We start from the raw sequence: 27,651 nt of genomic DNA, 5'->3' as shown, positions 1-27,651 counted from the left end.
AGAGTGTGGAGCTGAGCTTCCAGCTCAGTCGGAAACAGATAGGCACATGGACATCAAATCACCCTCATCTGTACCCATGGTGGTTGTTGGGATTGCGGTCCGCCAACATTGATCAGAACATGGTTACCCTGTTGTACAGGTAGGCATCTATTGTAGCACACAGGGGGGAGGCAGATAGCCACCCCAAGTGTGACGGCAGCGGCTCCCCATGCAGCCCCGTGACTTACCCAGTCGGATCATAGAGATCAAAATGCTCTACAAATGGATCACGTTGGCATGGACAACCATGTTGATTAGTGGACACAGGAGAGCATACGGCGCTGTGTTAAACTAGCTGTTCTTTGGCTTGGTCAAATCAAAACCCATCTTGGACACCTAGAGACAACCCCCCCTGGTGAAGTCAGATCTCAAATAGTGACTTTTTTTCCGCCAAAGGAACAATTCATATGCACGAATATATATATATATATAAAATATCTAAATAGGCTTTACTTCAATTTTTCAACCCTTATATCTCTAAACCCTGAGAAAATACCATGGACCACTTTAAGTATAAAATACAGTTTTGGAAATGAAAGAGAGAGGGGGAAAAAAAAATGAACACAACAAAAGTACAAAGCGCTCGAAGTCATGGTAGACTCTTGGACTGGAACTTGATTTGTAGTCTAAGGGCAGCATTTTGCATTGGCGTGATAGTATCTCTGCGGTATTGTTCTGTTGTTGGGTTGATTAATGGCAAATGCTGCATTTACATAATTTCCGAGGCACTACAATAAAAGAAGGTCTCTGATCCCTCTGTTCAGCCTTTTCACTGGAAAAACGAGTCTGTTTTTTTTTTTTTTTCTTTTTTTTTTTTTTTTTTTTTTAGAAATTTCCATGATTGTGATAAATCAGATTAACAAAGCGATTAATTACCTTGTTTTGGGGGGTGGGGGACCAGAAGGCACACAGCCCATTAAAAGATCTCTGATCATGCGGCTTTTGATGATAAAGACCTGGCCAATAGAGAATTTTGGACTAAACAAACGCCATCCGCATAGGGTGATGTTTTCTTTTGTGTGGGATTCAGAAGGTTTGGTGTCTGTTTGTGTGTGTGTGTATGCTTTTGTCTGGGTTTTACAGCCACTGTTACATAACTGCTTTAAAAAAAAAAAAAGGAATATAAACGTCCGATATTTCCTGTACACCAAGGTTTAACTGCGAGGTTTCATATGACACAGCCACCTTAGGGACTTGTTGGATACATCTTAGGAAGAGGAAGAATACCACCTGATCCAGCTAATAATGCCCAAAAGTATTCATCCCTCTCGTATATAGTGCTTACCACCCTCTTAAGCTGCCAGTGTGGGTGATCTCATGGCTTACCATGACCATATCTCAACATCGGAACTTCCATATGAAATTCAGCGAGTTCATATCCGTTGTCCAACATACAAGAGTGTTTTTTTTTTTTGTTCGTTTTTTTTTTGTTAAGGATTTTCACAAGCACAAATGATTATGGTGCCCATAATGTAGCCAAATGACTAAGCCACCTAAACACAATGGCTCCTACATTTGCAGATAGACCGGGTTATACAGATTTGGTTCTAGAAAGCGATCTAATGGTGGCAAATTAAACAAGTGGACACTGTACTGAAACCGGAGGGTGGGGTAGGTAGCTGTAACCATGGTACATGGATGTGGAGTGCAGTTCTCAGCTCATGAGGCCAACACGCCCCGCCTCAGCACTTCCTCACTGCCGGCATGCAATTGGCCGAGGCGGAGCTTGCGACCTAGAGAGCGCGAGTCCAGGTCCTTGTGCTCCCTGTCTGAGTAGTACCCGTCCGTGTCAGTGTCCAGCAGCGCTGCCTCCTCCGCCCGCTGCGGGCGCAGTTCCGCGCCCTCCTGTCCGGAGCTTTTGAAGCATCTCTTACCTTGCCTGGCAAGTCGGAGGCGTAGCGCCGCCCGGGTTCCGATGCCCCCCACCGAATTGGTGGTGGACACGGGATTCCCAGGCTCTTTCTGGCTGTGCCATGTGCCATGATTGTCCGAGATGTGGCAGGAGTCCATTTTGGAAACGGGAGGCTGAGGGCTGTCCAGCTGGGGGTCGACGCTCCGGGTCTGCATTTGGTGGTGCATCAGGGCTTTTGAAGTGCGGAGCCTCTCCCCTCGTCTCCCCCTGTGGCCAACCTTCTCCTCCACCAGGCCCTGGCACCCCACTTTGGCTCTTGATGTCGGCCTTTGACCATTGGATACAGCTGGAGATGGGGGCTTATGTCCCCTTCCACGTGGTTTGCCCCGGCCTTTCCTGCCCAGCTGGGGGGTCTTCCATGTGGACTGCACCGACTGGTCCATCATAAGGCGGAGAAGGTTCTGCTCATCCTGGAGAAGCTGGTCCGAGAACAGACTGACCGTCTTGTCGCGGCGGTTGCCGCCCAGGGACCACTGGCTTAGCATGTCGTCGGCCGTGATCTGCACAGACTGAGCCAGCCAGCTGTCAAACAGGGAGCCGTCCAGAGGGAGACCTGCAGATGTGGTGTAGAGGCATGTTGTCAACTTCAGAAATTGTAATTCTAACAATTTTACACCATTTTGACCATTTTTGTGCATAAATATCAGGTTAATAATTTGGCTCCCAATAATTTTATTTAATGTGTTTTACTGTGCACATTTTATTTAATGTGTTTTAATGTGCACATACAAGCTGCTACCAGATTGTTACTCTAGTGTAGTCCTTTTCTCAAACCATCTGCATATTTTTCTGAAAATAAATAAAATGGTCAATACATAACTGCTTCACCTCATTACAACAGTCAGCCCTGATGAAGTGTAGGTTTTGAGGAACGTTTCAACAACAGGAGAGCGTCTGTTCAGCTCCATCTGCGAGGTTTATGTACTTTAGCGTGAGCAGGATGCACCTTATAACTACAGGTGTGTTTTAAACTAAAGCTTCCATCTTCCCTCATTCAGTTCCTGACCTTCCCATGGACACCTGTGGAAAACAGGTGGCTGTTCCCACAATCTCAGTCTCTGTTTTGGGAATAGGGCGCCATCGTCATCATCGTCACCATCAAAACAAACACACCTGCGGGACACTTCAGGGCCCACATGACCCGCACAAGATGACAAAACACATAAGAGTGTGTGGAGACCGCATCTGAACACCTGCGCCAACCAAACATTTAGTCTGCTAAATCTCATTTACATGATCTGATGTTCTTTTGATGGAATGTTTTCTGTCTGGGAAAGGGTCAGGCAGATCACTGATATTTCTCCCAATGAAATCCCACCAACTAACTGCATTTTGCGCCACACAGCAATGTTACAGTAAGGACCAACTGTGCTGCTTGGACATCTCTTGCCTAATTCAATATTATTGATAATAAGGATTTATTACAGATATAAAAAAAGATAATACTTGTGTATTCGTTACTGTGCTTCCTGTGCACCATGGTTTCCAATAGCCATTGTGTTAAACCCACCATTTTCTAGCCATCCTCCTACCACAGCACGGGACAAACAATCACCGAGTGTTTTTAACAACTCCCCAAAGTACTAAAAAGTACTAAGAAGTACAACTCACTTTGAATTTCTATTTGCTGCCACTTCTCAGTAAGTACACTTCTCTTGTGACGCAACGCTCTGTGAACGGCACTTTTCAGTGCTACCTGCAAAGCCTGATGGGACAAAACTCACTTCAGGCTGTCTCTTTTTAATCATAGTGATTAACAGAGAGCGCTAATTCCACTTGTGGGTGAAGCGAAAACAAACCATAAGGGAGCTGGAGTAGGTTTTTGGAGGACTGGATGAAAATAGCTCCTCATCCACATGAGAGCTACCTGGAAACAGGATTTCCAAACTCAGAACCCCACCAGCACAACAATTTGTTGTCAGTAGTCCGAGGCTCTGCCCTCCCCGGGGCAAGCTCTTTCCATGACGCAGCATGGCACTGCTGGTAAGGGGGAAGAGGGTGGGGAGCCGGACTGGGGGGGCTGGGCTGCTGTTCAGGACCGCCGGAGAACTGCAGGAGCGAGCGCTCCCCGTCCTATGGTGCAGAGGGCCAGGAATGCGGGGCTGGGCGGCTGCCAGACATTTGTTTGTGCAGCGGGCCTGACAGAGCCGAACTCTGCCGGCTCTCAGGTGCCAGCCATCTCCTGGGCAACGCGCCGCAGAGAGAGAGAGAGAGAGAGAGAGAGAGAAGACAGAAGACAGAGCTCGAACTGGGGGAGGCAAAAAGAGAAACACAGAGAGCCCTATTCTCAAAGCGCAGTAATAGACGTAGCACGTGGGGCTTGTTACATCCTCAAGATTTTAACAAATAAGTTCATCGCTGCAATACATTTCAAATATTTAACCCAATATTTGTTGGCAACCTTTGGCAATCCTGCACTCCAGACTAACAACGCCTTGAAAACAACAGGAAGAAACAGGAGGAAAGAGCAAGAAGTGGTGAAACAAGGAAAAAGAAACTGACATAGAAAGAAAAGGTGATGTAGAGTAAGACAGGCAGCAAGAAACAGAAGTAAAAGAAAATGTGAGACAAAGACACGTGCATGTGTGTGTCTTAACACACTTCATAGACTCATCTACTGCTGGACTCTGATCTACAGCAGAGCAGAGGAGACTAAAACTGCTGCCTGCAGCAGCGCACTGGGGAAGTATGGAGCCTGAATCGCTCCTCTTGTATCTCCGCCCTGCTCTGATCCCAGATTTAGCCTCTAACACTCAGCAAGGTCAGTCCACAAAGCCTGGAGACTCAGTGGAGGATTCAGCCGGTTTGCAGTGCATACCCAAAGAGCCGCGTCATCTGACCACTTCCCTCTAGACAAAATTCATGCCCTTCTAGACAGCAAGTTACTTACCTTTAAATATTTGTTACCAGCGCTCCTATTACATTTATAGCATTTGTCAGATGCCCTTTCTAGAGCAACTTAAAATCAGTACTTACAGGCACAGTCGAGTCCAAGTTAGTGTCTTGCTCAGGGACACAATGGTTGTAAGTAGGGTTTGAACCTGTGATTTTGTGGCCTAACCCACTAGGCTACTACCACCCTCAATTATTGCTGAATGTGTTTGTCTAATTTAATGTTCAATAATGGACAGACTGAGGTTGGTCCTATAGACCTTCAGTGGTACACTAGTATCCAATAGGTCTTCCTATTGGTTTGTGAAGGCACCTTTTTTGTCTGAACATCAGTTCAACGATAGAGCCTCACTGGTACACTAGTATCCAATAGATCTTCATATTGGCTCCGGAAGACACCTTTTATCTGACATTCAGTTCAGCTGCAGCTGAACAGCAGAAACACGGCTAACCTGAACCCAACATTTAACAATTTTCTGACATTCATGAAATAATGAAAAAGTCCTATTCATGTGTCTGGAGCAGTGAGTTTTTAACGTGCACACTAAAGCTAGAAGCCCATTTGGTACAGAAGACATGAAATCTGCCTGCTTCAGTATCTGATTTCTGTTCAGATTGGTGGGTCCAAAACCTTTTCAAGACAGGGACCAATTAGGCAGATGAATAAACAGATCCAACATACAGAAACCTAATTTGTATTACACATGATCACATAACAGAGAGGTAGTGCAATATGACTATTCATAATGTAAAATCTATCAATAATAATAATAACAATAATAATAGTAATAATAATAACAACATGGTTGTCTCTGATAAATTGGGCTTAGGTTTGCCAGCAGTTGCTTCAGTTTTATTGGAAATAATACTCAAACACCAATTTTGGAACCACAGCTTAAACAAAGCACTTCCATTTGTTTTTGTTTCTCAAATCAGTTCTCACAAGAGGCAAATTTGGAATACTAAAAACTACCAAATTAAAACCTTGAGCTCTAATAAGAATTGAGTTTTAAGTCACTTTTGTCCAATAACAAGTGGTTAGGCAATCAGCACTCCTACTTGACAGTTCAAAATGATCGAGCTCAATTACATCTTTTTGTTTGTTTGTTTTTGTGGAGTACATCATTTATAACTCGTTAAAAAAAAATTCAAGAAAACAACAACAATGTCCTCAGTACCTCATGTATATTTGATCTGTAACACTAAGCTGCTCTGTATTATGGAAAATATCAGCCAGTACAGAGTGTGAAGTTGGGTTCTGTGCGGTGTGATGTTTCAGTAGGCGTTTTACAGCTGAGTTTTCAGAGGCGATATCATGTAACTCCCCTATGAGGAGGAGGTGGTGTGTGTGTGCGTGCGTGCGTGTGTCTGTGTGACCACTTTGTAACACTCTGTTTCACTACTCAATGTGATGATGAGCAGATGGCTCCCGTTAAGAAACACACACCATCTTCAGACAGGAGAAGAGCGGCACTCGTCATGGAAACATGCATGACTGATGACTTCCGATGATCCCTCACGCCGTCGCTCCCTCAAAACAAACAGGAGGAGCACTAAAAATAGCCAGGTGTTGAGGTAAGATCAAAGGAGCACGTCACACAACACAAACACTGGCCAGACTGGCCATGACGACACACACACACACACACACACACACACACTAGCATCAGCTCCTGCTGCTGTCAGCATGCGTGAATGTGTCTGTGCGTGTGTGTGTGTGTGGCAAGGCCATGATTTTCATCCCCAGTTAACTCATGAATTACAGAACTGGGTCCTGATCTCCGCACATTTCCAAGATCAACTGCATGATCCAGGATCTGCTAACCACAGGTCGCCCAACCTTTGATACAACTTTAGAATATTAATGATAACGTTCAAGCCTCTGCGCAGAGCAAGCACACCTGTCACCTTGTCCTGTTTACACTGAAAATTCCCGAGTTACAACTCAAATCCAACAACAATTTTGAAGACCTGACAAATCCAGGATCACATGCAGAGATCCTATGATCCTGCCCATTCAATAATGTACTTATTACAATAACAATAAACATACTTTGATTCTGATTCAATAAAAGTGCAAAACAGAATTACCCAGCTCCTTCAGCAGAGAGCGGTTCTCCGACTTCCACCGGTCCTTCTTCTCCGGGCTGCTCTTCCTCCGTTCCTTCACTCCATTTTGTCGACCCTTCTCTCCCTTCAGAGATTTGTCTGCAGATGAAAGAGATACAACCATTTAGTAATGAAAGTGCACAGCCCAGTCACCATGAAGGTTTATGTGGAGAGATATGTCTGGACAGACATATCTCACACAATAATGTGAGACATCTTCACACAATAATTCTGTAATCATTTTTTACATTTTTAGATTGTACATATAGAAGTGCAACAGAGTAATGTCTCTACAAATGCAAGCCTTTGGAATGATATGGAATTCTGCACAAATTGGTCATAAAATGTTCGCTGCTCTAAGTCTTAACAGACAAACACAGTCTGCTTTAACTAATACCACACAAATAATTCTATCTTGTTTTATATGTATTTTTTTAAATAAATAATTATATGTTTATTGAACACACCATGTAAACATTCACAGTGCAGGTGGAAAAAGTATGTGAAGCCTTAGGCTAATGACATCTAAAAAAAAATTTTTTTTAAAGTTAATTGGAGTCATCCAACCTGGAGTCCAATAAATGAGATGAATTTGGAGGTGTTAGTTAAAGCTGCCCTGCCCTATAAAACATACACACCAGTTTTTGAATTAGCTTTTCCCAAGAATCATTACCAGATGTGAACAATGCCTTGCAGACAAAAGCTCTCAGAAGACCTACGATAAAGGGTGATTCTCTTGAAAACAAAACCAAAATGCTGAAAAAAAATCTGTAATATCTGTAAAAAAAACTGTAGTTTTCTATATATATATATTTTTATATTTAAGATGTGTACTCAGATATTGTGGAACATCATTTAATTTCAATGTATTAAAAAAACTGGAGGTTTTTCAGACATTTATATGCTTACCTCTCGCGATGTAAAATGTTTATGAAAATTATGAAATTATGATTCTAAGCCAAACATTCAGTTCAGTTTATATATGTTTTATTGAATAGTGCATCAGGCTTAATTAAATTATTCATACAATGCACCACATTTCAACTCTTAGTACTGGCTATCATGTTAAACTGAACAGCACTTGTGTAGCTTTTAGACCAGTGGTATGTTGTTGGTCATTTCAGTTCCATGTATTGGTATTGCATAAACATTGATGTGTTGCACAGATTTGACACCCGTAGGAGTGGCTGTCCTGTAAAGATGATTGCAAGAGTGCAGAATGCTCAGTGAGGTGAAGAAGAATCCTAGAGTATCAGCTAAAGACAGCTAAAGATCTCGGGCATATGCTAACATCTCCGTCTGCGAACCTATAATTCATAATTATGTATTGTAAACAAGAATGGAGCTCATGGGAAGACATGACGGAGGAAGCCACTGCTGTCCAAAAAAAACATTGATGCGCATTTTAAGTTTGTCAAAGAGCACCTGGAGGTTCCTACTGGCAAAATAAAGTTGAGTTGACCCACACAGCACACCACCATCAAAACCTCATTTTGGTGGAGGGGGAATCCTGGTTTGGGGCTGCTTTGCCGGACAGATTGCGATAAATCTATTGTTGTGACTTCGATAAGTCCAATAAGCACACCAGTTTCTTGCAATTCTGCTCCTTGGGTCCTGTACATGATGAGGGTGAAACCTGTGCCGGACTGGGGGTCCCTGGTAGCACAGACGACTGTTTCATTGTGATTATATCACAAGTTATATGTGTTCATATTTATGTTTGGCTGTGTGTTCTGTCTACAGCAGACGCTCTCCCAGAAATACACTTGACCTCATAAAAAAAAAACAACTACAAATGCAGCTGTACAAATCAGTGCAGAGAGAGGCAACATAAAAAAAGTCCCTCAGCTACAGAGGAGAGAAAGAAAACTGGCCCACTCTTTGCAGAAGAGCCACCGCCCCAACCCTGTGCTTCACCCCAGAAGGTAAGGAAGGGACAGAAAACCAAAACGTGAACAAAACGTAAATTAAACCAATATTACACATTTCAGGTCTGAATACTGTACTGTTAATATAAATATGCAAACTGAAATTATCTGAATTATAAGGTGTTATAAAAATATTAACAACTAATTAAATGTTTATTCACTCTGGCAATAATTGATTTATTTGGCTATTAAAGGGGTCCATATTATTTTAGAGCCTGGTACACTTGCCGGATCCCACATACGTCCCAAGAGCCCCATTCTGTGATGGAGTTGATCAAAGGAGCCCAGAGAGATTGACCTGACGTGGTGGCAGAGGATGCATCAAGACTAATAACAGTCCATTAAATTATCTCTATACTGGTTGATGTTTAGATTATTTTTATTTTTGCAGTTCTTGAGGACAGTTTTCTTAGCAATGCATAGGCATTGTGTATTAATTTCCAATTTTTCTATTGATAAGTTCATTTAAATATATTTTGATGACCACCCTTCACTTGTCTGTAATGCTATTATGACCAATCATATCTTCTGCAATACCCCAGTCACCAGAGAGGAACAAATAAATAAATAAAGGCCAGGCTATAGTAACTCTGATGTCTGGTGTGAAATGTGTGGATGTTCACCCAGCATCGCTTTTATACGAGACGACAGGATAGTGGAAGAGTGTTACTCTTACTCAGGCACACACCACCTCACATGGGGGCTCAGGGATTAGAAACAAACTGGGAACAAAAAGCAATTACTAAAATTTTAATTTTTTTTCCAGGAACATGATGAACATTATCTTTTATCAACTGGTGACTACCTGGAAAATACATTAATGTGGATAAAAAAATTACAATAGGGTGGGTTACTGGAGTGTAATTATAGCTTAAAGGGCCTTATGGTAAAAATCCCACTCATTAGAAAGGGCCTGGAGGGAATTTGGAAGGTGCGCAAGACTGTCTGTTTCAGGTGTGAGAGCCGCTGCGGCACCACTGGTTTATACTCTTCAGTCTCCACATTCATTTTTTTATAAGAGATTTTCCTTTTTTAACTGTCATCAGCTGTCACTTTAAATAGTTTTTACCACTTCACTGCTCCTGGAGTTAAGGAAAATAAACAACATTACACCATGCTTCAGCCCTAGACACACATACACACACGCCAGATAGCATAGGGGGAAAAACTGCAGTGTCAGGAGTTCTGTACTGGCTACGAGAGCGGAGGAATGATGAACGCTGCAAATTGAGTTCCGAACAGGACACTCTCCTAATCACACACACACACACACACACACACACACACACACACGCACGCACACACACAAACCTGCTGACATACACAGACTACACTCAGACTATAGCTCCTCACTAATGATCACACTGCATTACTACACACACACACACACACACACACACACACAAAGTTACCCTGTGCTCTAATTCAATGCAGGCGGAGAAAAACGCATTTCTGCACAGCCCCACACTGCATTAGATTCCCACTGGTGACATAATGGAGCTGCTGCTTGTGGTGCAGGACTCTACATGTAGATGGAGCACTGCTCCGTTCACCACTATTGATCACAGCTTGTTGCACTTCATCCTGGAGCTGTGTGCACAGGGCAGTGGAGCTCAGCCACAGCCTGGGAATGTGCTGGTACTGGTGATGATTATTTGTGACTGTCTATGTGTCTGATCTTGTATAAGAAATCACTTTTGTATTGCACATTTATAAATACATTTGTTACATAGTTATTACATTGATGCAAAAACAAAAGCATCAACAATGATTTTTGTGCATGTAGTATAATGTGTCTGTGTGTTTCACTGACCTCCTGCCAGGTCATCCTCTAGCAGTTGGATCTGTAGGTGGAAGATCTTCTCCTGCAGGTCACACAAAGACAGCTTCATCCTCTCCCGCCTCGTCACCATGTAGCAGAGATTCCTCACCTGAGAGAGACAGAAAAAACACAACCACACACACAACATTAAACTTGCACAACAGCCCTGGGCACTCCTGTACAACAAAGGGTCAAGCTGCACATCTGGCAACACAGCCGTTTTGGTGACATGCAGGTGTAGGGTGAGGTCTGGCTTATTGCCCTGGTAAGAAGAGAATGTGTGTGTGAGAGTGTGTGAGAGAGCATTGTCTGCTCTCCAATTTCCTAGCACTAAAATGTCATAAAGGCAGAGTGTGGTTGAAAATCCAGTCTGACTCATCGAACTCTGTGACTCATGCTTTCGCAGAGTCGCCCTCGGAGGGAAAAGGGCCATGAATTGGAGACTTCTGACCAACTGACTGACAAGAACCCCTCAAAAAAGACAAAACCCTTTCACACTCAAGGTATCAGGGTGGTAGTAGGGGTAGGGTGGTAGTAGCCTAGTGGGTAACACACTCACCTATAAACCAGAAGACCCAGGTTCAAATCCCACTTATCACCATTGTGTCCCTGAGCAAGACACTAAACCCTAAGTAGGGTTTACACTAAACCCTAAGCAGAAAGAAGGACTGCAAACACACACATATAGTCCTATAGGATCCTTTGTAAAGACTCACACAAACACATAATATAATGAAAAAAGCAAAGAGACAAGACTGAGTCTAATGCACTCACTAACCTCCCAGGATGCTTTGCAGCAGTGCAAAGACTCAACAGACCAACAGCAGGACGGGGGTGAAGGAATGTCAGCCTCTCAGACCAGACGTCTAATTTTCTTTCTGCAGCATTCTCCAACTCTTTCTGTCAAATCACTTTCATATGTTTCCCCACCCCCCCTCAAACCACCACCACCCCCTCCTCATTCTGGGCCGCAGATCAACATGTGTTGCAAAAGCGGTGCGTTCTGTCCCACGCTGGACTCGCGCACGACCCCTGGGGGGGCAACTCTGGCTGGAGCCGGGCCAGTCCACTCTGGCACAGTCAAAGGCTAAGAATCAGGCGGTGACTGAAGGCCAGACCATAGCTCAACACACAGTGTGGACCATGTCCGTGTGTCACATCTGTATGAGTGTCTGATTGTGTATTCATGTGACTGTGTCCGCAGTCATGATAATTCAGTGTGTTTGTAGCTGGGTGTGTTTGTAGTTGTGTGTGCGCGCGCGAGAGAGAGACGGGGTATTACTCATACTGATGGGAAGAGGATGGAGAGAGTACAGAGAAAGCGGTGAGGGGGGCTAACAGAGAGGGGGAGGGAGAAAATGTGTTTTTATCTGCACCCTCCGTGTCCTACACAGTGGCCATATTTTCCCTCAGATGGAACAGAATGGTGGTGGCGTTAGGGAACGTGTTCGTCCACGTTTGTATTCCTATGCGGCTTAGCCAAAAGTGTCAACGAGTGTGATCGTATCATCAGATGGCAAAGTCTGATAGTAGCACCAGAGAGAGAGAGAGAGAGCGAGAGAGAGAGTGTGTGTGTTTAGTTTGGGTGCCATCTGACAGAATCTAATCTCTACCAAAAATGTGTCTATTTCTATAATGCTGAGATCAAGACTACACAAACACACACACACACACACACACACACATATGAAGAGGTGCATAACAAAGAGGATTTTAGAGAAATGTAATATTTTAGATGAATGGAAACAAACAAGTGTGCATGGAATCAGTACCAAGTTACATAAAACAGTGGTCATTTTTCATATTGTTCCTTTTGTAAATGTATGTATAAATCAGCAAATAACAACTCTTTCAATGGTGTCCCCAAGCCAGACACTTAAGTTGCTCCAGGGGGACTTCCCCTTTAACTACTGATTATAAATTGCTCTGGATAACGGCGTCTGATAAATGCTGTAAATGTTAATGTCAGATTAAAAAATAATGCTTTAATATGTTGTCTTATCCTACACATACGGTACAGTTTGGACACACCTCCTCATCTAATGTGTTTTCTTTATTTTCATGACCATTTTTATTGGTAGATTCTCAATGAAGGCATCAAAACTATGAATGAACACATATGGAGTTATGTACTTAACAAAAAAAGGTCAAATAACTGAAAACATGTTTTATATTCTAGTTTCTTCAAAATATCCACCCTTTGCTCTGATTACTGCTTTGCACACTCTTGGCATTCTCTCGATGAGCTTCAAGAGGTCATCACCTGCTTTTCCAACAGTCTTGAAGGAGTTCCCAGAGGTGTGTAGCACATGTTGGACCCTTTGCCTTCACTCTGTGGTCCAGCTCATCCCAAACCATCTCGACTGGGTTCAGGTCCGGTGACTGTGGAGGCCAGGTCCCGACTTTTTGTTAATTACATAACTTCACATGTGTTCATTCATAGTTTTGATGCCTTCAGTGAGAATCTACCAATGTAAATGGTCATGAAAATAAAGAAAACACATTGAATGAGAAGGTGTGTCCAAACTTTTGGCCTGTACTGTATCTTACTCCTTTTATTTGTTTTCAGAAGTTATTGCTACCCTGCACCCAGAGATCATTAAAAGTGTTTCAGACATCTCATTGTGCCCCCACAACTCCTGTCAAGCACCTGTGGGTTTAATTAGAACCTGATGACAGCAGATGCCACACTGCCCTGCGTTCAGGACGACGATGTGCCAGGCCATCTCTGGTGAATGACACACTGATGCGTACAGCGGGTGCCAAAATGAAACAGGGGTTGACTGCTAAGCAATGTATACCACTACCACTAGAGGAGGGAGAAAAGCAGATGAATGGCAGCCAAATCAATGGGAATGAGCACGATGAGAACCACCAGACTACAGACTCTAAATGAATATGGGGGGTGGGATGCCGCCGCACAGGGAAACGGCAGGCAGCTACATCTCAAAAACACACACTGGGGAGGCGAGGCAGGAAAAGTGGGTCAGACAACGACTGAGTCTGCACCTCCCAGCCACATGCACTGTGCTGCTATACAGCCCCCCCACCAGCAGTGTGGATATAAAAGCACATGGCGTGTGTGAGTATAACTGTACTTGCAATTGCAGCATTTATTTAACATTCTCAAAGGGGTCTATGTACACAAACTAGAACCGATTTATATGATAATGTCTAGACATACATATATTGGTGTATAAATGTTTTTTTTTATTCTATCATTGTGAATCATTGAATAAATCCTGCCATCTAAAGACCCCCACACTAAGTAAACTGGTGGGCTGATGCCCAGTGTGCCATGATGGGCAACCACGACCCTGAGTAGGACAATGCGGTTATGATTGAGTGAGTAAGAAAATATCCAATTAGATAACTAAGTGTGTATCTATTTTTCATTCTAAATTAGATAAAAGTAAATCTCATATTATGAAATTCAAGTTGTCTTAAACAGGCAAGTATACTATATAATCAGTCCAACTGCTTTATTGCTTATAACTGCACAGTCTCACTATATGTTACAGTGCATTAAACGTAACAGTAAAATACCTTTCATGGAAATATTCATATACATTTATAGCATTTATCAGACGCCCTTATCCAGAGCGACTTACAATCAGTAGTTACAGGGACAGTCCCCCTGGAGCAACTTAGGGTTAAGTGTCTTTCTCAGGGACACAATGGTAGTAAGTGGGATTTGAACCCAGGTCTTCTGGTTCATAGGCGAGTGTGTTACCCACTAGTGGGTAGTAGTACTACCTGCACTCACAATAAAAAAGATTCATTGATTAAGATTAAAAATGAGTGGAGGTAAATTGAAGTGCAAATAATGTTTAATGGTAAATGATAATGTTAAAGGGGTCTTTAATGTTCTTAGCTTAATGGAGACACAACACATCACCAAAAAATACCAATCAGACAAAAGGAACAAAACGTTGCCTTCGTTTGGTATACGTATTTGTTGTGGTTTTAAGGCTTTAAGGTTTTAAGACCACTATTGCTCACAAAAAGGAATAGGCTTCAATGGGAAAGTGAAAGTGAAGTGATTGTCACTTGTGATACACAGCAGCACAGCACACGGTGCACACAGTGAAAATTTTCCTCTGCATTTAACCCCTCACCCTGAGTGAGCAGTGGGCAGCCATGACAGGCGCCCGGGGAGCAGTGTGTGGGGACGGTGCTTTGCTCAGTGGCACCTTGGCAGATGGGGATTCGAACCGGCAACCTTCTGATTACGGGGCTGCTTCCTTAACCGCTATGCTAACACTGCCCCACTGAGGGATGGAGGGTTGTGAAAAAGAGATAAAGTGGGGGTGAAAAAGTGGAAGAGAAAATTAAGATGAACCCAGATGAAAGTGATTGTCATTAGAAAAACATTGCATCACAGCACACGATGCACACAACAAAAACCCAACCTTCTGATTATGGGAAATGAGTCAAAAATCCCATTACAAACGAATGGGAAAAACGTGCAAAGTTTGGAGGATGTATGATGAAAACTGTAGGAAAAGATGTATAAAGAAAATCCAGATGATCAATATACATGAGGTTGCTGGGGTGATTAAAAATCTACAGGTCTTCCTTTTATCACCTGAGTGTTGGCTGGCATGTTCCCACTCAGGTACTTCAGTAGTGGTACTTCCTTGTATGACAATAAATACTTTACAACAGAGAGGAAAGCTTACATGCTTAGAGCCATGTATTTTAAAAATGCTACTTCACTGCATATATATGCACACATAGTGATGACAGATTTAATGTTCCCTGCCAAATGAAGAAATGTAAATCTAACATATGTATTTTGAGAAGTATCATGATTATTAGGAACCCTTAAGGGCCTTTTAATATGTGCACTTTGTTCATGTCTGCTTAGTAAGGTGAACGCGATCCTGTCCTTGTGATGCCCAGATGCACTTGTCTTTTAGACACAGAAGATCAGCCCTCTCAGCTCTCCTCCAAACCCAAATATTCATGCAGTACACAAACCACACACTCGAATTGACAACCTGCTCCAGTGCATGTTTACCAAAAGAGAAACGAGGGGGAGGTGAAGCGCTGACAGATTTAAGGAGAAACAGCCAGTCTGTCCCACGAGGGGATGAGAGTGTTTACGTTCCTGGGCTCTGCGGTGTGTGTTCCTGATCCTGAACACAGAGCTGGGCTCATGTTTCCAGATTTAAGAGTGAAGAATGATAAAACATCGGAAAGTGAGAGAGAGAGTCAGAGGGAATCTGTGATGCGTTCATTCACCTCAGTAGGAGTGGGTCAGTGCAGATTTGCTTGAACGTAGTTTCCATGGTCGGTCAGGGAACGGATGCAGCGGTGTGGTTTAACAGACAAAGAGGAGGGTGACAGCCTGTGTCCTGGTCATGAGTCACTGTCCACCCCGTGCCGGGACGAGTGCTATTTCTGTTTCTTGTCAGCAGAGACGTCTGATAATTATGAGTTCTGTGGAAAAGCAAGGCCGTGTCCTGCAACATCCCACTGTGTCAACAAAGATGTGCTGTTGACGTCTGCCCACGCACACAACAGGGCCTTCAGTACCAGTTTAAAATGATGCGGCAACGACAGCAGAACCCAACTCAACAATGGGCTTGGAGAGCACAGCATTTATGTTTAACGTGGGTCTATAAGAGACACACCCCCCATCCCAACCTAGGCCATATAAACAGAAACCCTAAATCTCTGATAATCAGAAGCTCCCCAGTGGGAAAAAGCTCTCGCCTCTTATTTGGTAGGAACTGGCCTAAACGCAGAGTGCCATTTGCCAGCTAGCCCAGATGACCGTACACAAAACTGGTCAGAATGAAACAGCGGGGGTCCGGCCCCCCACTACTTCCTGAAAACTCAAATATTGTTTTCATATTATAAAAACCTGCAGACCATTATAAAGCACCAGTGATCACACAGAGGGCTTGAGTGCAATGCACAGACGTTGTAATTCTAGTTTGTGTGGCCACAATGAGTCTTTTGTGTTGCAGGGAATGGTTAAAAAGCTTAAATTAAACACCTTGCTTTAACCCGTAGGGAAAGTGTGTACAGGCAATATTAGTGTTTAAAAAAAAAAAAAAAATAACCTGCAGTGACGCACCCCTTTCTCTAAGAACACAGTGGTAAAATATTTAAGACTGACCCCAGGTCAACTCTGGGACATTTCGTTCAGCTTCATTACTAATTTACAAAGCCTCTCCTTCTGTCCTGCTGTCCAAATGTGGCGGAGTTGAGGTGTGACAATGATGACGTGGCTGGCAAGTTTTATACCCTGATGAGAACCGATGTCATAATGTGCAAATCAAATATTATACATACTGCATCAAAGGCCGTTTGTTTAACTTACTTAATTAAAAAACATACAGTTTAAGCCCCAGCAGAGTATTGACTGAATAAATCAACACTTTTAAGAAGTTTGACATTTCTGTATTAAGAATCCATTACATATTTATTTGACATGATCCAAATGTTACCTGGCAGTCTGGGCCAGGTTTTCCTGATGTTCCATGTTGTTTTGTGTGCCTGATTTTCCTTGATTGTCATCACCTTTTGAGTTATAACATTAGTTTTAAATGTTCCTGCATGTTTCTGGTCGATATGTGCACAGTATTCCACAACATTACAATATTCATTTTTTTTAAAGGAATATAAATATAAATGTTTAGGTTTACATTGTTTACATTTATGCACAGGAGCATACCATTTAAAACATTGTTGTGAATGTAACAACAATGTTGTACATACAACATTACTATAGGTTACACAGTATGTATGTTTTAAAGGTATAACCACAACCATAACATTGTGTACTTTTCCAATATGTAAATCAGATGTAGCTCATATCACTTTTCTAATATTAACACTAAATATTTGCATGCTGATATTTCTATTGGCAAAGCACATATTTACACATCCACTTTTATCGCACTCTGGTGGAGCAAATACTTTTCCTGTTATTATTGTTTTGTCATAATGGTCCCCAGAAGATCAGTAGCACACACATAACATGCTTCAATGAGCCCTTTACAGCGCGTCTCACTCTCTTCGTCTGCCCACCACAAACCAGGTCACTGTGTGTCTCTCTCTAGTGAAAGCCTTGGGGCATGAGGCTATGGGATGGGTGACGGCCGACACGACCCGCCTCAGTATCACATCTCCAGGCCTCACAAACAGCCACGTTGTCTAAACGACTCAGTGAAGTCATTTTCAATTCAAGGGTTTTGTGACCTGAATAATTTATCCTGATGCCAGGTATCCTGGCCTATGTGCCGGAGGAGGGAGTGAAAGAATATACAACAGCGAAAAATTATACTGGGGACAGGTATAAATATTTATGCCCCCTGCCTCATATTCATTTCATCCTTGGAGCTGATATCACAATGCTCTCGCTGCCGAAGTCGCGGGCAGCGACGCCTCTCCCACACTCCCACAGAGATACCGTCTAATGGCACGGACACACAGAGACCCATTGATGCCATTGAAGCTGCCCGACCGGTTGGCACTGAAGCACACAAAAGAACTGAGGAAAGGGATACTTAAGAGAGATAAAGGGTAGAAAAGGGCTGGACCTGGAATAGGAAATGGAAAAAGAGAGATAGAAAAAGTATGGAACAGACGTCAGGGAAAATATCTGCAGCACTAAAAATAAAAAGTTAGAGGTTGAAGGCTTTGTGAAGCATCTCTGCATAAATCAGAGAAAAGTCATGAAACAAATCACACTCAAAATGAGGAGGGGCAGGAGACTGAGATGGGGTGGGGGGGTTACAGGAAAAAGATGGGGGAAGGACCTGTGGGGGGAATTCCAGGAGCAGGAGCAGGGTATCGGTGGTATCCCAGCATGCCTCTTTCTGAGATTATCTGTTGGATGAAGGGTGACCATCTCTAACAGAGGTTGGCGAATCTATGAGAAGGTGCATTTAAGGTGATCTGGTGACACATGGTAGTCCCAGAACCTCTTGAGACCCCACACTAAATTAATCATTGAATGGAGAACTTCACAGACGTTCTCTATTAGTCTATATCCAGACTTAATTATTGACATGTTATGTTTTGTAATCAAAGTTCCATAAGATGACCAAGAAGATCCTAATATAAATACATTATTTGAAATGTCATTTGCCTTTGAAATTGACCAAACCTGACCTATAGTACACAACAAGCTGTGGCGGGGCAGTGGTGGCCTAGCAGTTAAGGAATTGGCCCCGTAATCAGAAGAATCCCGATCCTACAAGGTGCCACTGAGGTGCCACTGAGCAAAGCACCGTCCCCACACACTGCTCCCTGGGCGCCTGTCATGGCTGCCCACTGCTCACTCAGGTGATGGGTTAAATGCAGAGGACAAATTTCACTGTGTGCACCGTGTGCTGTGCTGCTGTGTATCACATGTGACTATCACTTCACTTCACTTCACAGCTTCTTCAAGATTAAGGTGGCCATGAGAGCAGAGGTTACAGTTGAACAGAGCAGGTCTGAGGGTCCGCCCATGGGGCAAAAGAACCACCCATTCCCACTCAGCCTCTGCCCTCGCTGTGAACCCGGGCGTCGTTGTGCAACACCACAGACCTGCAGGTCACACGTTGTCCCCATCATTCAAAGAAAGCCCAGAGACACAAGGGAGAGGGTGTCAAATGGCTTTTTTTTTTTTTTACTCATTCATTTTGTTCTCTTGGTCTTTTCATAATTTTTCTACATGTTCTCCTCCCTTTTCTGATAATTGGACAACAGCAGTGGCTTTGACAACAACAAAAAAAGTGTGTTTATGTATCCAGAGTGTGCAGCCAAGAAAAACTGACTGACGCACCCATCCAGGCGTACAGAGTGTACAGAGCAGGGGTCGACCGGTTTTTGGAGACACACCCTTCCCGTCTCGGATAATGTGGTTTCATAAATGTTCTGGCGGCATCCTCCCCATGCCCAGCGACCTGCTGAGTTGTACTTGGCGGCGGGAGTGGACAGGAATGGTGCGAGGCAGAGTGCCAGGCAGCGGGGCTGGCCTTGTCCATGTGGACACTGTGAAGGTGCCTTTATTTATAACAAAAATAAATAAGCAAATAAACACAAAAACGCCCACATACGCAAACAGACCCTAGATGCAGGAAAGAGAAACATCAATAAGGAGGACTAGATCTTCATGGATGTATACACACGCGTACATGCACACAGGCGTGGTGTCCACACGACCTCTGGGCTTGTTCTGTGGTGTCTGGTACCAACAAGTTAGCAGCAGATTAGCAGCTTTCTAGTCCGGTATGATCTGTGGACTCTGGAGGCCACGGTAACACCTTGAGCCATTCCTGATCAATTCTGACCACGTAATGCCATGTCCCGCTTAAAGAGGCCACTGTCATGAAGGGGAGTACATCTTTTACAAATGCAAGACCAAAGGATTTTCAGCAGACATTGCATGTGGCCACACAAGCAGCAAGCGCTGATGCACTGTATGTTCTGCCCCCTTTTTGTCATGACCAGCATCAAAAGCTTCAGCAACCTCTCTCTCCCGAGGGATCAGAAGTGTAAAAGAGCCTTGGCCTCCCCTGACCTAGTTTTGGATCTGTTCTGACCTGGTCGTCCTGTATCGCAATTTGTCCCTCAGCTCATTAAACAAGCCCACTGATCCCTAACTTGTGTTACACACACACACACACACACACACACACACACACAACCCAAAATGTTTATAACACTTATTATATAATATAATGACGTTTTAACCTGAGGCACGTTGTGTATAAAATGCTATATAATTACTCATGCTATGCCTAGGTTCACATTTGTGCTTCCAAAGCCCAATCTTCATCTTATCATCACCTAATAATGTTAAATATTGGTAAATGGGTGTTGTAATTCAACAAATAATCCCAGTGGTTTTTGGGATTTATTGGTGACATAGGATGTTGCCCAGGGTGGCATTGTGGGCATCAATCAAAGAAGGCTTTTTCAAGGCTGATAGCCTGAACTTTTTTCCATGCTTGGGAGGTGAGCAGCAACACACTTTTAACACATAACTAGTTGGCCCCTGGGCCCAAATATATAAACAGTCTGATATATAATAACTCTGATCATCATTATTGTCAAGCAGCCCATGCTTAAAAAAAAGTAGATAATTTTTTAATTCTGGTGAATTTTGTGGAAATAAATGGGCAACATTCAGACATGAGAAGAACAAACCCAGTATAAGCCTATATTTTCAGTGGCAGGGCACCAAACAGGTTAGGTCATTCCCATGTGTGCACTGTGCTTAGTAAACCTCGCACACAGTGACAGGTAGACTACTGACAAATTGAAGCTTGTTTAATTTGATTTATTGGGTACACAGTATTTTTAAGGCCTTAATTTTAGAAGATCAAATTCCAAGACTTTTTAAGACTTTTTGATGATCCGCACAAACTCTGTCACTTGTTACAGTCTGAACTGAATTGAGGAAGCAGGGAAGAGGGACTCAGAGGTTTGAACAGCTGTCCTTTCTGACGAAAGCTTTCTATGGTCTCTCCCTGTTACTAGGGTAATCCTCCACGATCCCCTCTCCCAGTGGCACTCCAGCCCAACACAGCCCCAAAGCTGGCGTGTCTAATGGAGTGGAAACCACAGCACCTCAGCATTCCCACCCTCTACTATGCCACATCACCCAAGGGCACTCCCCTTGGTACACATCCACTTCTGTGATTGGTGAAGAGGAGGAATGGGAAATGGAGTGAGTGGAAAGAGACGACGGGAGGGGGGATTTAGGGACAGTGTGGCCAGATTGTACGCTGCTCACAGGACTTCAAAAAGAGATATAATCCAGCAATTGAACATTCCCCCAGAATCTTCCACACAAGGTTCTGATGGACACAGCACTTTTTTTAATATGCACCAGCATATTAAGTTATTCATGCCCTCTGTGTTGATAAAGATGAAGATAAATGTTAGGTGGGACCCACCGAGAGCTTAACAATGGCATCACTGTCTGGCCCATGAAGCAAGCGGGTAGACACCACATAAATCTGTACTGTGGGACATCACTTTCATGGCTCAGCAACACAGAGAAGACAGAATAACCTTTAAAGGTGTGTTTGCCCATTTCAGCAAACTGAACACACTGTTGAGTGGGCACCATGTGGCATTTACAGTGCTGATAAGAAGGTTATCAATGCAAATTCAAACACGTGAAAGCATAACGCATGTTTGACCTGAGCGTGACATCACGGCATTTTAAAAAGCAGGTCCTGCGGCATAACGTTTATTCCCGCGGTACCTACACAAATGCGATTAGAGTTTGAATTAAAATATTGCAAGAAACTACCAGGCTGACTTGTCTTCATTGGTTCTGGTAAAAAGCTATTTAAAAAAGGGATGTGACATGTCAGTAAGACATGCTGCAGTCAATATCAGCACCAAAAATCAATATATTTGCCATTAATAATATCCAAATTAATATTTTTCACAACAGTTCTCTTTTAGCTGAAGTCAGTAGTGAAGATTTTCTTTCTTTTGCACTTACCGAGAGCAGTCATATTTGCTTAGCATCAGTACTTATGTCTGTACTGCTACTGTACATACTGTAGATAATGCATGTAATGTGCAGACAGTGCATCAACAGACCTGCTAACACACTGTTAGATCCATTAACAGAAATCATTTCAAAAAGACTTTCCAGCAGCCTGACTTCACTCCTGGCTCAAGGGGACTGGAATTAACACAAATTGAAGCATCAATGGAATTTCTTTCCTCCATAATAGTGGTTTGTTAGGGCTAATTAAGGTAAAGACAACGCCTTTGAAATACAAGCTTACTGGATGAATACAAATGTATTTGACTTTGCTTTGGCCATGATGGAATAACCTTCACTTTTAAAGTCAGATTCGGAATATCCAGCTTCTTTCTTCGAATTAGAGGAAAGTCTACAATAGAAGACATTACTTAGTATGTGAAGCTATCCACTAATTTAAAAAAGGGACCCAACACTAAACAGACATATTAATGGTACAAACTGCAACTTGACTCATCCAATTTGCTCAGCTAAACACATGTATGGACCATGATTAGATGAAGCAGACATGTCTTCAACAATGTGACTTACCCTGGATGACAATTTAAATTTCTTAATTGTGAGCACATTACCCAAACCTCACATTCTGGGGAACTGTATGATTGGAAGTGGTGTGTTGAACCCATGGATGAAATATGCAACAAATTCATTGGAATAGTAATGGACTCCAATTAGGAGATTGACTGTTCTACATGTATGCAAATTCCAAGCCTACTTTTAATACAGCAGTTTTACTTCACAGAACAGATACAAATACAGGAGATATAATAAAAAAAAGGGGAAAAAAAATGCCATGTATTCACCCCCCTTACTATGAACCCCATAAAAAGTTCTGGTGCAACCAATTACCTTCAAAAGTCACATTATTAGTGAAATGAAGTCCAACTGTGAGCAATCTGTCACATGATCTGTCAGTATAAATACACCTTTTCTGAAAGGCTCCATAGGGAGTAGAGCTGTAAATCTTGGCCCAAATCCGACAAACATTCGGGCTCAATCATTTTAGTGAAGCTCAGCTTGGTTCAGTCTGGGTTGAGTCGAGTCGAGTCAAGCTCACACATTAAACCACAACCAGTTTATAGTATTTATCCTTACTGTATGATTCACTGTTTGTAAATGAGTTTTTCTTTGATTGGTAAAAGTATTTTGCGAAATAGATTTTTTTCTCACTGAAATGTTCATTTGATTTGCCAATCCCGACCACTGAAATCATGTGATGTGTTTTAATTATCGAAAGAGATGCAGAAATGGATCTTCAGGATATGAAATGGAGTCTGGCCACTGGCAATAATGTTTTAGATTTGCTCATATCACCGCACATTTCCTAGCCCTCACATTTCCTTACTTGTGGTGCAGACAAAGAAAGCAGGGATTTTAAAAAAGATGTACTTGTTTATACTTTTATGGCCGATTACAGCTCTAATAGGCAGCAACACCGATAAAAAAGAGGCAGTACACCATAAAGACCAAGGAGCACTCAAAACGAGAATTATCTGTCAGGGTTTGATTATAAAAAAATAAAAAAATCTTTTATGATCCCCTGGAGTACCATCAAATCCATCATCCTCAAATGGAAAGAACATGGTGCCACAACAAACCTGCCAAGAGAGGGCCGCCCACCAAAACTCAGAAACCAAGGAGGGCATTAATCAGAGAGACAGCCCAGAAACCAAAGGTGACCCTGAAGGAGTTGAAGAGTTCCACAGCAGAGACTGGAGTTATGGTTATAGCCATAATTCAGTGTTAAGGTTAAGAAAGTGTGTCCAAAAGGCATGTAGGCAACACCCCAAATGTATGGAGGAAGTTATGGTCAAATTTAAGTTTTTGTCTACAAAGGAAAAATCTTGCTCAAACTCAACACATCCCATCACCCCACAGTGAAACATGGTGGTGCAGGATCATGCTGTAGGGATATTTGTCAGCAGCAGGGATTGGGAATCTGGTCAGAGTTGAGGGAAAGATGGGTGGTGCTGAGGTTCACCTTCCAGCATAATGGCCTGAAGCATACTGCTAAAGCAACACTCGAGTGGTTTAGGGGGAAACAAATAAATGTGTTGGTCAGAGTCCAGACCTCAATCCAATTGAGAATCTGTGGTCAGACTTGAGTGAAAACAATCCAAAGTGAAAGTGTGGGGACGGTACTCAGTGGCACCTTAGCTGTTCAGGTTTAGAGACTTATCCAAAGTATTTTGCAGCTGTAATTGCCACAAAAGGTTTGTTATTTTGTCCTATTTGTTGTTTGAAGATGTAATTTTTCAAAGATTTTGAAGAGGTAAAGCTGTATGCATGTTCTGTAAAATTCCAGGTTGTGAGGCAACAAAACATGAAAAAAGCCGTGTTAATACACATAGTCACACACACACTTTCTATTTTATTTCTGCCTGCAAAGCTTCCCATATAACAGCATCTTCACATTATTTCTTGTACTGACACTCCACACATTTTGCTCAAATTGTGAATTCGACTATCCTGCATGTGTGTCTGTAAAAGAATCCAGAAACCTGGAGGCATGTGTATAATCATGTGTATGACACTAAATCATGTGTATGACACTAAATGTATTAGCTTCAAGCTCAATAAGATTCAAGCTCAATAAGATCATTGTGTCTAGATTAGGTGAGAGTGACGAGAGAGGATGGGGACACTTACCCTCTCCAGATCCTGCCGTAGGTGGGTGAAGAGCTTGAGGCGCCGATACAGCACGTCCTGCTCCTGTTGGGCAAGGTTGTCCACCTCGTCCCTCTTGGCAGCTACCAGTGGCTGGTTGAAGTTGGACTTCCGACGCAGCTTCCAGAACTGGAACAGGAAGTCCACGTGCACGTCAGGCAGGCCAAGGTTGTCCGCCACCTCCTTGGGGTCGACCAGCCTGTAGAACTCATCTTCCAGTTCCTGCAGTTTCTGTTTGCGCTGGCTCGCCTTCTCCAGCTCCGTCTGGTCGCGGTCCGGCCGCTCGGCTTTCCCGTTGTGCACCCTGCTGCTGTGCTCCAGACAGAAGGACTTGAAGCGCACTTCATCGTTCTCTGCTAGGATGGTCCTCATCTCTAGGCCGTGGTCAAATGCACACGTCACATGAAAAGCTATGATGCAGGAGGGCATTGAGCACTATGAGGCAAAACAGGAAAGGATATACACTAATTACACCAATATTACATTTCCTTTATCAGTCAAAAGAAAATTCCAACTTACACAGCTAACAAACCAATTTGGAATTTCTTAAATCACCTAGAAGTAAATAAATAGATGAACCAGCTGACCTTACAAGGCCCTGAACAAGATACTAAACACTGGATGATAGTAGGCTGGGTGGTAGCACACTCACCTGTGATTATGGCATTTGATAAATGCCATAAATGTAAATGATACTCCAGCAGGACTGACTCCGTAATTAACCGCTCTGAACATGTGAATTCACAAAAATCTAAATGTTCAAACATTAATAATGTTTCAGCCAGCCGGCAGAGCACTCATCTCGGTCTGTCAGTGGTAGAGACTCTAAATTACAGGTCTCTGTTCACAGCCTCTCAGTCACCGACGCCTGTCACATCAATACGTTAACGGCTGCGAAGAAGAGGAAACGGGCTGCCACAGAAAAGAGCAGCACTGTCGACATGTGTGCTGTGCCAGAGACCTGGAAATGGCCTCCGCAAGCCCACACCACTTCAACACTCAATGGTCAGCAGAACGGTCAAAGGATAATGTGTAAACTCCAGTCAAGGCTGCTTTCTAACCATGCCAGACGCCAGCGAAATACCTTTCTGTGCAATACTTCGCCTGCACAATGTACTCAAAACATTGCTGCCAATTACAATTTAAAATACTTAAAGTATTTTAAATGCTGAAAGAACTGTGATACAGCCAATATAATCACAGTATAATTAAATCACACGTTGCAATATTTGAGTGATTGCTTGTGTGCAAGAAATTATTAGGTATGTAATAGGGCTACATAATTAGTCAAATCAAGCTTCGTGCTTTGAAACAATGTGATTTGCTAATTGCATAGGGTTCCAAATGCTGTTATTCTGCACCTCATGTGGGTAATAGGCTGAAAAATTTTTGAAAAATTACATTTGAATTATTAAATTATTTTGCAAATTGAATCACAAGAAACACAATTTGACCTTTCCCTCAAATCTGGCAGTCTGTGATATTAGGTGCCACCACTGTGATATTTCTGCTATTTAGGTTCGCCATGGTGGTACAGAAATAGCAGTGATGTCTGAGTGGGCGGGGTTTTGACTCACCTGTATGCAGGTGCCGGTGTGCTCCTTGCATAGGCTGCAGGAGAGTGCCCAGCGACTAGCTGGAATGTGGGACACTTTAGTGATGGGCTCCATCTTCTCTGGGCAGCCGATGCTTACCTAACAGAACACACCACACACACACACACAATATAGCCACCCTTTGAGGAAACAATCTTCATTTCCTATGTTGCAATTTTCAACACAGTGGTGTACATCTGGAGAAAATGAGGTGCTAATGGCTCATTTCAGAGCAACTGTTTGCCAAAGTGTTCCAACCAATAATCTTTTTGGCAGCAATTTGCTCTTTAGTATGAATATCCACAGAAGAGTGCACATTTTGGTAAGAGCATGCATTTACACCCCAACAAATCGGCCTAATCCTTTTGAAGTCATCGGGTTTCTCCATTCTGAACTCAGCTAATAGTCTGTGTGTGTGTGTTCCATTTTTGGTGTCTCTGTACCCTGATTCAACCTCTTCCTTCCTCTACCCTCCAATAGCCTGATTAGAATATCCAAGTGCCCCATGCTGATCGGAGCACAACCCTTTTCACTCTCTCCTTCCCCTTATTTCAATTCTAATTACTTCATACTTCCAGGGAGCTGAAAAGATTTCCCCCCTCTTTAAATGTGACACGATGAGAGGAAAGAAATTACAGCCTAAATTAACAGCCATTTAACACTTGTTCTCTTTTCTCTGTAGGTTTCTAAAGGATCGGTGGAATTATGGTTATGGCTTGATTTTTCTGGCTAAGGGCAATGAATTTGTCCCCCACAACCTCTACTTTATTTGACTAAAGGAAAAAAAAAAAAAAAAGTGAAACGTAACCCATGCTTTTTCTCATAACGTTTGATCTCTATCTATGCCATGACCTATTAACACTTCATCACCTTCTTCACCACATTTCGATGCAAATTATTTTCTGTTAATTTTCTGTAAAGAAGTCCAGATCAGAGACTCAGACCTACATGAACAGCGAAACCAAGAACGACTGAGAAGCAAAATGACTCCGAGTGTGGATGGTGCAATGAGTGCCTTGATGATGAGCTGCATTTGCTGGTATCTAGTCCTGTTCTCTCCTTGCTCTACTGCACTGCTTTCACCACAACCATGAAGCTGAATACGGTCTGTGCCATGATGGAAAAAATTACACATGTTTACACACATTAAAATGTACTTAGACCAAACTGAA

General features: G+C 42.9%; 1 protein-coding gene across 7 annotated transcripts in view; it reads right to left on the bottom strand.

Moving 5' to 3' along the window:
- Nucleotides 1-828: 828 nt before the first annotated feature.
- The window catches only part of jade2 (jade family PHD finger 2), a 63,473-nt gene continuing 36,650 nt past the window's right edge, over nucleotides 829-27,651 (bottom strand). For all 7 annotated transcript variants that reach the window (XM_028983409.1, XM_028983410.1, XM_028983413.1 and 4 more), the window contains 5 exons: nucleotides 26,462-26,578; nucleotides 24,867-25,319; nucleotides 10,694-10,811; nucleotides 6,935-7,051; nucleotides 829-2,504 (listed from right to left, as the gene is read on the bottom strand). In XM_028983409.1, the coding sequence (XP_028839242.1) occupies nucleotides 1,699-2,504; nucleotides 6,935-7,051; nucleotides 10,694-10,811; nucleotides 24,867-25,319; nucleotides 26,462-26,578 (1,611 nt within the window). In that variant the 3' untranslated portion in view covers nucleotides 829-1,698. The remainder of the gene's footprint in view (nucleotides 2,505-6,934; nucleotides 7,052-10,693; nucleotides 10,812-24,866; nucleotides 25,320-26,461; nucleotides 26,579-27,651) is intronic.

This window comes from Denticeps clupeoides, chromosome 6 (assembly GCF_900700375.1).
Source record: "Denticeps clupeoides chromosome 6, fDenClu1.1, whole genome shotgun sequence".
Classification (NCBI taxonomy): domain Eukaryota; kingdom Metazoa; phylum Chordata; class Actinopteri; order Clupeiformes; family Denticipitidae; genus Denticeps; species Denticeps clupeoides.
The sequence above is the reverse complement of the archived record's forward strand: the minus strand, read 5'-3'. Positions and strand labels throughout refer to the sequence as shown.